General features: G+C 42.6%; 1 protein-coding gene across 5 annotated transcripts in view; it reads right to left on the bottom strand.

Moving 5' to 3' along the window:
• Positions 1–12327, bottom strand: part of LOC137346764 (carboxypeptidase D-like) — a 230705-nt gene that overhangs the window by 144199 nt on the left and 74179 nt on the right. For all 5 annotated transcript variants that reach the window (XM_068010553.1, XM_068010554.1, XM_068010555.1 and 2 more), the window contains 3 exons: positions 11021–11096; positions 3941–4056; positions 2135–2287 (listed from right to left, as the gene is read on the bottom strand). In XM_068010553.1, coding sequence (XP_067866654.1) covers positions 2135–2287; positions 3941–4056; positions 11021–11096 — 345 coding nt within the window. The remainder of the gene's footprint in view (positions 1–2134; positions 2288–3940; positions 4057–11020; positions 11097–12327) is intronic.

Genomic DNA, 12327 nt, shown 5'->3' with positions numbered 1-12327 from the left:
ATTAACGTTTCAGGTCTGTGACCCCTCGTCGGATCTGGAAGTGCTTAGCGATGTAACAGTTTTTAAGCCAGGCAGAAAAAGGGAGAAGGGGAGGAAACCGCAAAAGGGAAGGACTGTTAAAGGGTGGAAGACAGGAGTGATTAAATGACAAAAGGGATGATAGTGCAAGGCAAAAATAGACAGTAATGGGGCAAGTAAAGAAACAAAGGATGTGTCTAGAGGAGGTGTAAATGTGAAAAGCAGAAGAGGTTATTTGAAATTGTTGAACTCATTGTTAAATCCAGAAGGCTGTAATGTGCCTAATCGAAGATGAGGTGGCGTTCCCCAAGTTTAAATTGAGCTTCATTAGAACAGTTAGGAGGCCAAGGACAGACAGGTTAGAGAGCTGAGCAGAGAATTAAATTGACAGCTGACCAGAAGTTCAGGGTAATGCTTGCGGACTGAAAGGAGGCGTTATGCAAAGTGATCACCCAATCTGTGTTTGGTCTCCTAGCCATTGTTTGCAGTTTGGTCTCCAGAATCAGTCACAGCAACAATTTAATGTTGAGTATATCACTGTTCCTTCCTTTTCGCTGGGTCAAAATTGTGGAACTCCTTACCTAACAGCATTGTGGGTGCACCTACACCATACGGACTGCAACAATTCAAGAAGGCAGCTCCCCACTGCCTTCTCAAGGAAAATTAGGATTGGGCAATAAATGCTACTGATACCAGCATTGCCACATCCCATGAACAAATAAACAAAAACCTTTCATTACTTGCCCTCTCAAAACCATAAAGAATGTTAGGTTCCCCTGAATTTCCCGTGTTCCATTTTAAAAAAAATGAAGTCTGTGAGTTTGTCTTCAAAACCTTAACTTCTCACTCTAGTGAATCATTACTGAGTCAGGAGGGTGCATGAATGGAGGGGAACTTACAGGGATGGTGATGTATCCACGTGCCTGCTGCCCCTGAGCTTCTAGGTGGTAGAGAGTGTGGGTTTGGAAGACGCTGTCGAAGAAGCCTTGGCCATTTGTCGCAGTGCAACATGTAGATGGTACACACTGCAACCACATGTGCCAGTGGTGGAGGGAGTGAATGTTTTAAGGTGGTAGGAGATGAGGTGCCAATCAAGTGACTGCAAGTGGTGTCGAGCTTGTTGAGTGTTGTTGGAGTTGTACTTATCCAGGCAAGTGTAGAGTGTTCCATCATACACCTTTTTACTGGCTAGGACATGGAGGTAGAATTCTCACTGAGGAATAAAGAGAAAAGTTGAAAGGACTTTTTCCAGATGGAGGGTTATTGGAACATGGAACGCTTTATCACAGGTTATTTATTTAGCATCCAAATGTTAATTGCTCCACCACTGGTCATGCTTTCAGCTGCCTAGGACCTAATACTTGGAATTCCATTGCTAAATCTCTCTCTCCTCCTTTAACATGCTCCTTAAAACCTACCTCTTTGGCCAATCTTTTGGTGATCAGTCCTAATATCACCTTATGTGGCTCGATGTCAAATTTTGTTTGACAACACTCCTGTGAAGTGTCTTGGGATGGCTTACTGTGTTAAAGGTGCTATATAAATGCAAGTTGTTTGTTGTTGAATTGGTTAAGTATTTGAAAAGAGAGAATCTGAAAGAGCTGGCACAGGCACAATTGGCCAAATGGCCGCCTGTGTTGTTTCATTCTATGACTCAATGGTAGAGAAAGAATGCAAGTAAATTTGAAGAGAGCTCAAGTTGATGAGCTAAGGGTGGTAGGATTGCAATCGGTGCTGTAATTGCAATGATTCTATGAACCTCAAAAAATGAAATAGAATTTAGTGCCAATGCAACCCCACAAATCAAATTTTACATCCCCACCAATGAGGTGTTCTCAATGGTGGCCAGATATATCTGGATATCACATGCTGGGGTAACTTGTCACTCAGTGGGGCAGTTGCACTCAGAAAGATTGAAATATTGTAGCCCCAATATTCCAGTCCATGCTAACCTGTAGGGATTGCGGGAGCACAGAATTACTGCTAAAGAATGAAAGCATCATTATCGCCATCACTCATGGATAAAGAATGAATTCCTCAGGGATTAACTCACACTCCACTGTCTATTACTGTGCACTCTCTAAATCCTATTGGTACATGGAATGTGAAGGGTTACCAAGGTGGACGAGTTTCATATATTCCAGCAGTGATTGCTTGTTGTGCCCCCAGTACTGCTCTAGATCGCTGCCATTCGGATACTTCACACAGGAAAGCTCCAGAGTAACCTCCAAACATTGGCCCCAAACATAGTTGTAGTCTTGCATTCCCCCTACAGAAACATAAATGGAACTTGGTAAATCCTTCAGACTGAGCACAAACTCATATACATCAGCCTCTTTTGTTGCATTGACTTCTTTGGCATGTTCTTTGGCAGACGTTCCTGCTGAATATTTAAGAAACACCGGGATATGGATTGGATGACACAGTGGGGTAAGTATTGACTTTGCGTAGTAGCAAAAAGCAGACAATAGCAAGTTGGCAGCCTGCTTTATATCTCTCCCAATTTTATTGGAAGTCAATCCAAATAAGAATTAGGAGAGATATCGAAATGGTCATCAATTTGCTATGACCCATTTTACACTGACAAAGTCAAAACATACCCACATGAGTTTAAATTTGTCCCATTTAACATCTAGCACTGGATTATAATCCAGTCCAGACTAAGACTGCACCAATTCTGATTGTACAAGGACTAGGGGACAGCGATTTAAAGTTTTGGGCAAGAGATGCAGGGGGGATGTGAGGAAGAACTTTTTTATGCAGCAGGTGGTAATGACCTGGAACTTGCTGCCCATGAAGGTGGTGAAAGTGGAGACAATCAATGATTTCAAGAGGAAATTGGATGGGCATTTGAAGGAAATAAACTTATAGGGCTATAGGGATAGAGTGGGGGAATGGAACCAACTGGAATGCTGTACAGAGAACTGGCATGAACTCTGTGTGCTGAACGGCCTCCTACTGGGCCATAATGACACTATGGCTCTATAATTCTCTCTGACAGCATTAAAAAGTTTCAAACAGAAATGTTTGGAGAGTGGGTATGGATCTCACAACATGTATTTTCACATAGCTACAGTCACTGACTTACAGTGACTGAATAAATCAAATTCAATTTTCCATAAGAATGGAAAACCAATGGCCATACAAGAGGACAGCTATTCTCGATCCCAGAACCACTGGTTGACAGTGACTGAGGCAAATGCTGTTTTTAATTACAGCTTTTTTTTCTGAAAATGTGAAATTAATTTTTGCAGGATTTAAAAAATTGAATTATCCAATCATTCGAATTAAGCAAGGTAAATAACCCAAGCAAAGTGGGACATCAGTGCTAAAAAAACAATTAATTAACAGGCAAAGTGAATTGAGAGCAAACTGCGTGATGAAAAGGGTTAGGCACTGAACTTTCCCCTCTGGGAGCTAGGTGCAAACCCAGCTCAAAGTGCTGAGGTGAAAGTCTCCTCTTGTCTGGTGGAAAGAGTTTAAATGGTTTCAGTCCGGGTGGGCCTGCAGCACAAAAGCTAGCACCTTCATTCGAAGAGGCAAAAGGCAGGCTTGGAGTGGGATATGGGAAAAGTGCCAAGCAGGTGCAGTAGAGGGTGTTCTTCTGAGATCAGGGCAGAGGCAATTAGTTGGGGCAAAGCAGAGGGAGTATTATTCTATGACTGACCATGTTATACCTGACCTAGGAGTGCCCACACTGAGTCGTTGAAAGGGGAAAGCTTCCATTCTACAGCACTAACATCACCATCCTTGTTGAGAAGAAGGAGAAGCTATTTGCTGCACCCTCTCCAAAAATCATTTAGTAAGAACAGCAGATGAGGCCATTCCCAACAAAATAGTTCCTAACACCTTCATCAAGAGTCTCTGGGGCAGTAAAGTTGTCAAAAAAATGGTTGAGAAGTGGCTTTCCTCTCCCACCTACCTTGCAATGAATACCAGGCTGCACCATTAGTGATACCGTCAGGAAAAGTACTCCCTGGGCAGGCTTCCACCTGTTGCATCTTAGGATGGTTCTGGGCATAAACCAGACTGATATGTCTGCATCAACAATCCAAAATGAAAACAAGAGTTATAAGTGATGTACAATTCAGTTTTCAAGGAGCACAACATTGCAATAAATATTTATATCTTAAATCATTATCTTTCTCTCTTCTCTTTCTCTTTGGCCTCCTTTTGTCGAGAGACAATGGGTAAGCACCTAGAGATGATCAGTGGTTTGTGAAGCAATGCCTGGAGTGGCTATAAAGGCCAATTCTAGAGTGACAGACTCTTCCACAGGCGCTGCCGATAAAATTGGTTGTCGGGCTGTTACACAATTGACTCTCTCCTTGCGCTTTTGTCTTTTTTTTCTGCCAACAGCTAAGTCCCTTCGACTCGCCACACTTTGACCCCGCCTTTATGGCTGTCCGCCAGCTCTGGCGATCGCTGGCAACTGATTCCCACGACTTGTGGTCAATGTCACAGGACTTCATGTCGTGTTTGCAGACGTCTTTAAAGCAGAGATGTGGACGGCTGGTGGGTCTGATACCAGTGACGAGCTCGCTGTACAGTGCATCCTTGGGGATCCTGCCATATTCCACGCGGCTCACATGGCCAAGCCATCTCAAGCGCCGCTGGCTCAGTAGGGTGTATATGCTGTGGATGTTGGCAGCCTCGAGGACTTCTGTGTTGGAGATACGGTCCGGCCACCTGATGCCAAGGATTCTCCGGAGGCAGCGAAGATGGAATGAGTTGAGACATCGCTCTCGGCTGACATACGTTGTCCAGGCTTCACTGCCATAGAGCAAGATACTGATGACACAGGCTTGATACACGTGGACTTTTGTGTTCCGTGTTAGTGCGCCATTTTCCCACACCCTCTTGGCCAGTCTGGACATAGCAGCGGACACCTTTCCCACGCGCTTGTTGATTTCTGCATCGAGAGACAGGTTACTGGTGATGGTTGAACCTCGGTTGGTGAACTCTTGAACCACTTCCAGAGCGTGGTCACCGATATTGATGGATGGAGCATTTCTGACGTCCTGTCCCATGATGTTCGTTTTCTTGAGGCTGATGGTTAGGCCAAATTCATTGCAGGCAGCTGCAATCCTGTCAATGAGTCTCTGCAGACACTCTTCTGTGTGGAATGTTAGTGCAGCATCGTCAGGAAAGAGGAGTTCCCGTACATAGGTCTTCGCTCTAAGACGGGCAAGGTTGGACAACCTGCCATCTGATCTTGTGTGGAGGAAAATTCCTTCTTCTGAAGACTTGAACGCATGTGAGAGCAGCAGGGAGAAGAAGATCCCAAACAGTGGGATAAATATTCATGCTGGCACAGCAATGCACAATGCCATAGGTGAGGACATCTGGGTTCAGATCTCACTCTCACCTGGCATTCATATATCATCCAGACAGTGAGTTCCTTATCTTGGCTGAAATATCAGATAAGACAGAGAGTGGAGAAAAGCTGTCGAATGAGGCAGTAATGAGAAACAGCTTGGATCATCATTTTGCATTTGACAATACTTGTTTAAATGGCTTGTAACTAAATTTGAGCAAGTTTGCATCCTAACTTCCATGGGTCAGACACCTGAGCTTTTAAAATTTTTTGGGGATTTATAAATCCAACAACAAATAGTTTAACACTACAAAATACTGTAACTTTTTCAAAGCAAAGCAATCACCATCGAATAAGAAAATAAATCCCAGAGCAGGAAAAGGCCATTCAGCCCATCAAGTCCACTCTATGCAGAGTCCGTGTAAGATTATAGACCTACTTTAAGGCATGTTAAGTTACTACTTCTACCTGCCCTGAAAATAATCAGGTACTGCTTATTAATATCTCTATAACCTTTCATTTTTTTCAGTAGATACCCATTCTGTTCTCTTTGACAAACTATCCATATTCTATTTGAGGTAGGGTAAAAACTGCATATCATCCTTCAGAACTGGACTCATCACCAATAACTACAAGAACTTTAATTTATAATACAGATCTACCAAAAAATGTCCCTTGGCTCTTCCTAGACGTGTGAGGAAAACACAGACATTGAACTGTACCATGTCCTTATAACTTGCCATAATGCACATTCCAATCTCATCCACTTGAAAACACCCAAATCTTTTTCCAGTTCTGCCATTGTCCATTGGTATAAATGGGAATTGAAATGACCCATCCTCCGTTCAAGAGAAGGACGGGAATCTTTCATGCAGTCCCTACTGCTACCTCTCCTGATAGAACATAATGTGAGGCTTGTACATACAGAGCAAGCAGGCCAACCTTTTCAATGGATAGGGAATCAAAGACTAATTTGCATTATGAATTGCTAATTAAATTAATCTATTATTATGCTGATAGAGCTGAAAGTCCATATTAGATTTGTTTGAAATTCAATTTCTTTGCAATTTCATGAGGCATTCAGGCCCCAGTGCTTTTATCTCTTTGTGATTATTTTGTTAAGAATTAACAGTACAGTTGTCTCATTTCCATATTTATAGATAAGACTGGGTGTAAGTTCAAGGCTCTAGTTCCACTATATCAAAACTTATTGTCTTCAAGATAAATATCTGCATATGGGTTCTGTGTGGATCACTGTTTTGTTCAGTTTTGTTATCGAGATCCTTCCATCTATTTATTTATCTATCTATGAATCTGTCTTTCCATCTTTCTATGCAACTGTGTGTTTTACCTCTCCTGTCCCCTCTACATCTTCACCTCTAACTACAAGTGCGAGGAGTTCATGGACTTTGTCACTTGTTACGACTGACCGCTCCAGTCAAAGCCCCCAATCAGCTTCCAGTCCCCCAACGCCTCAAATTTAAAATTCTCATATTTTTAAGTGTTTAAAACTCAACAAGGCTTCATCCCCTAATCTTTGTAACTTCATCCAGCCCTACAACCCCTACCTGACACCCTCCCTCCACCCTCCTTGGACTCTGTTCATCTGACTCGAGTCAAAGTCCCTGCTCCAATGGCTCTGAACCCACAATACTATTTGAAAAGGTGCAGGGAATTCTCCTGGGCTTTCCTTCCTCAATTGTCAGCGCCAAGTAAATTAGACAAGTGACTCGCCACATAGCTGGCTTAGAATGGCTGTTACATTTGTTCACATAACAACAATAACTATTTTGAAATTATTCGTTATGCGAAATGCTATGTATGCCTAGAAAATAGACTGTGTAGCACCCATTTCTCAGGCACTACATGGCCTACTAAGGCCACAAAATGACAGGCAGGAAGTGTGTCCACCTTCAAATTCAGTAAGGGCAAACAAGAGACATCCGTTACTCACACCTAAGGCAGGAGCTAGGCCCCTGCAGAGAAAGGGGCAAACACCTGCTTAAGGTCCTCACTCCGTCACTTGTTTGTCCTGAGGCAGCCCGTGCCATTGTGGGCTGCAAACGCAAGGGGTCGTCTGCCAACCAAGTAATTTATCTAAATGTGGAGCCAGGGGAACCAGAGTTCTCCTCCCAACTCCACATTAAAGAACCACACCGACCACACCACTCCTGTCCTTGAGAGAGGTGGTGACAGAATCTCCCAGATATGGAAGCACTGTTCAAATCTTGGATGAATCTACAGCCTCATCAACTACATGCTGCACATGTCAGAATTATAACACAACCAAATGTAGAACTAAGCACTTGGGAGGGTGCTTATTACCTCTACCAATGGTCAGAGTGGTTAGAGACACCACCCACTGTAGTACTAAGCCAGTAAATTTCAGATTTGATCCCCAATCTATGCTGGGCTACAGTTGGCCTCGGCACCCTAGGGTGGGTATGGGGTAAACGAGCACAGATCGTTCTCACCCCTCATGGTTACCTAGTGGTAACCACCCCTGATGGAAAGTCTGCCTCTGCGTGTGTGTGTGTGTGTGTGTATATGCTCAGGATAAAATCAGGCTTTTTGTGATGCCCTCACAGTGGAATATCCTGCCAACAGTCATTATCTAACCTCACACATAAAGAATGCTCTCACTTACATGAGATACCAGAAGCTGCTGGGGCAAGTGGAATTGTATCCCAATATCAGGCAGGTGTTGAGGAGGGGAGAATACAGAAAGAGTTGTTTCTAACTTTAATGACTCAAGCCAGTTACCCAGTGCCAAGGAACCCAGTCATACAAGGCTGGTCTATTACTGAAGTGCTGGTATGTGCCACAAGACAAATGTGTTTATTTCCAAACCCAATGTATTACTCTGGAGACTGCAATAAAATTAATGTTCAGTAAAGAATTATGATTTATTCTCCTTATAATTTATTTAGTACGAACTGTCCCAGTAGCTTAATTACTTTGAATATGAAATTATAATTTAATTGGTTAGCCAGTTTCAGCAGGAACTCTGCTCTTTTTTAAATCTGGCAGGTAGCCATAAGAGGTTATTTGATGACTTAATGCTTTCAGGTATTGCTGTGAATTTATGCACTGTGGTCTGGAGACTTTTATGTGACTTCAGTTCATTTTCAGATAAAATAGCACATTTAATTTTGGAGTTTACAGCACAAGAAGTTAAAGTATATCAGGGTTTTGCTCTAACCTTCTCCCCATTTCTCTCACCTCTCCAGAAAGCATTTTCATGCTACAGGGCACAATGGGTCATTGAAGCCTCAGTCAAATGGCCATTCAATTTGTTTTTTTTTTGTTCTCAGGCCATGCTTGCAATTGCACATTTACTGCCTGTCCCTAGCTGCCCTGACAGGTTGGTATGGGACCTTCAGCTTCATTGTTTTTTTTACAACAAGGGCGGCACAGTGGCGCAGTGGTGAGCACCGCAGCCTCACAGCTCCAGCGACCTGGGTTCGATTCTGGGTACTGCCAGTGTGGAGTTTGCAAGTTCTCCCTGTGACCGTGTGGGTTTCCACCGGGTGCTCCGGTTTCCTCCCACAGCCAAAGACTTGCAGGTTGATAGGTAAATTGGCCGTTGTAAAGTAGGTGGTTGGGGAATTGAGGGAAGGTGGGGATGTGGTAGGGAATATGGGATTAATGTAGGATTAGTATAAATGGGTGGTTGGTGGTCAGCACAGACTCGGTGGGCCGAAGGGCCTGTTTCAGTGCTGTATCTCTAAATAAATAATTGAGTAGTCTGCTGGGCCGCTTCAGAGGACACAAAGAGCTAACCATGCAGTTTGATGCTGCATCCACGTGTCTGCCAGGCTGGCTATGGTGGTGGTTGTCCTCCCTGAACCTATGCAGTGTTGATAGGATTCTATGTAGTGTGATGCCTACATAGTCAAATGACCTGCTGCCACTCATGATTGAAGTCACTCAGGCGAGGTACTGGATACTCCAACCAGGAATGGGGAAAATTATTAGGAAAAGGAAGATTTAAAAATTCAGACCTGATTTTGCAGATTTATTTTGGAACTTTTGTTTTTGGTGAATTTTGCATTCAAGATGAGAGATATTTCGTACAGGATAATAATTTGAGAAACTCTGTTAGCAGCACGTGATTCCAGCACAGCTATAGAGTGACTGAATGCAGAGTGACTCATTCCATACTCTGTCCCTCCCTCAGACCCCACCTGCAATGAAACTTGTAGCCAAAGTTCCCACATGGTTGGTGCTATCACTCCAATTGTTCAATTTGCAGGGCCAGGGGAAGACAGCAGGGGAGGGAAACTAATTTCAGAGCCAGCGCAGGCAAGATGGGCCGAATGCCCTCATTTAATGCTGTATAATTATATGATGCTATATGATGCGGATACAACCTGTAACTGTGGATATAAACCTAACTCTTCTAGCTTCACTTCTGCGTACAAAAAAGACCAGAGGCACTTTATTTAAAGATTACATTAGTTGCATTAAACCATATATGCTTGTGAATATTGGGATGATTAAGTTGACAACAGAGTTGTAAATATGACCCAGAGCACAGTGTTGCACCTGTTAAAATTGGTGGAGACAATGATAGTGTATGACGACTTAGTGGTGAGGATTGAAAAGGTGAATGCTAGGGTAACCAAGAGGTACAGGATACACCACTGAAAGATCCACCACTCAAGGACAGTGACCAAGAAATATCAGCCTGGAGAATTGACCAGAGTAAAGAGACACCCTGTCATATCAACAATGTATTATAAAGTCTAGAGGTCTTTTAAGATAAAAGGGTTTTATAGGGTAGAAAAGGGGGAGTCCAAAACTAGCGAGAATAAGTATGACAGTCACTGATCAATCCAATACAGGAGGAACTCTTTTCCGCAGAGAGTGTCGAGAATATGGAACTCACTACCACATGGAATAGTTGAGGCAACCAGTATAGTTGCATTTAAAGGGAAGTTAGATAAGCACATGACAGTGAAAGGAATTGAAGGATATGATGGGGTTAGTTGAAGCAGGGTGGAGGAGGCTCATGCAGACCATAAACACCAACATGGACCTGTTGGGCTGTATAATCTGTTTCTGTGCTCTAAATTCTTTGTAACAGATAAAACATGCATGGGACAAAAGACTTCCATATACATACTGGGCAGATGTTCTGTGCCATTAGTCAGTGAGCCCAAAGACATCATATTTTATGAAGGCAGGAATATTAGACTACGTAATTCTGATTGCATAGACCAGTTGGGCCGAATATCCTGTTTCTGTGCTACACACTCAATGTAACATGATGGGATTTTTCACTTCAGTGCTCTAAGGGCTCACAAACGCAGACATGGACAGGCTCACAAACACCAGATCTGCCTCCAAGGTATTTCCTTTCAGATCTTTGAAAGATGCAGTAGGGCTTGATAAAGGAAAGCCTTTGGTGGACTGTGTGAAGTGATGCCTCTTTGTCTTACACAGCTTCAAGATACATAGCAGATTCTGCTTGAGGCTGCATTTCAAATTCTGGGCTAGCAATGGTATTGAGTTTGAGTGCCATTTATAGATGCCAGAAAGATGTAGCTGTACTATGTAGCAGTGACAAACTCCACATAGTTGCTCTATTCCAAATTTTCCTAGACTCGTGGACCCCTATTATATTTAATTGTTCATTTCTGAGATAGTTAACTCTCAGTCATACAAATCTGAACAATTCACCTGAAGATGTCATCATCTGGAGATCTGCTGTACTGTTCTTCCGCAGTAAGATTCTCATAAGGAATGCCTTGGAATTCTATGAGGAAGAGCATACGTACAATGGATTAGCATAGCATCAAAGCAGGAAGTCAACATGGCAAAAAAATTAACTTAAAATTGACTATATTATAAAGAAAGTTTTGCGATTAGTGGCAAAAGGGCAGAGAAATAGTAAATAGCTCCAGTTGAAGAGCTAGCATCAGCACAGCATCTGGGGCTGAATGACCTCCTTCTGTATTTGACTTGTCTGTTCCTATAATTATATAGCACTTTATCACATCTCTCAGAAACATCTTTGCGTGTCTTACATTATAATTAATTACTTTGAAGTGCAGTGATTATTGTTGCATAGGCAAATGTAGCAGCCATGTTTGCACCTTACAAGTAATAATAAGTTTATTTGTTTCTGGAGGTGTTGGTTGAAAGGAACTTGTTGGCCAAAACACACAGAATAAACCCTATTCTTCCATGAGATGCTTAATGTCCATTTGAACCACCCAAACAGAGTTTTCATGCCTTATTCAAGGAGCGGGTTTTATTTCTACTGGGAAATAAAGTGCGGGAGAGATGTAAAATGAGTTGAGGATTCAGTATCAGCCATTTTGCACCATCACACAAGATCAAACTTTGCTCCAACGATAGAGAGGTGTTTTAAGACATGTGGAACAAAATTTTCAAATAAAACAATGTTATGGCATAGATCTGAGGGTCTTTTATTATGCATATTCTTTGTGTGCACAGAGTAATGTATTCGTAAGTTATGCACCTCTTTTTGATCGTCAATCCTTTGTAGTGTAACATGGAGAGTGCTAGTGTTCACAGAATGTAGTTAGGCAGTTTTGACAAAAATCTATACAGCTGAAATTGATACTTACAAAATGACTGGCTTATTTTCTGGTGAGCTTATTGCTGAGAAGCTAATGTGAATGATATTAGCTTTCAAATGTTTACTGTGTTATTTTTCCTGTAATTTTAAACAGATTTATTGATCAATATAACATTTCCTTTGGTTCTTTGATCTGGCTGACACTGTCAAGGCTGGAATTTAGTGTCCATTCCACTGTTGCCCTGCATAGGTGGTGAGGGGCCATCGCCTTGAACCACTGCCTCCCCTTGTGTTAATGGCACTCCCACAGTGGTGTTAGGTAGGGAACGTCAGGATTTTGACCCAGCATTGATGAAGGAGTGCTGATATGCCTCCAAATGAGGATGGCGTGTGATGTGAAAGTGATGGCATTCCCAGGACATTGCTGCTCATCTCTTCAGGG

This window comes from Heterodontus francisci, chromosome 30 (genome assembly GCF_036365525.1).
Source record: "Heterodontus francisci isolate sHetFra1 chromosome 30, sHetFra1.hap1, whole genome shotgun sequence".
NCBI classification, from domain to species: Eukaryota; Metazoa; Chordata; class Chondrichthyes; order Heterodontiformes; family Heterodontidae; genus Heterodontus; species Heterodontus francisci.
This window is presented reverse-complemented; position numbering and strand designations above follow the sequence as displayed.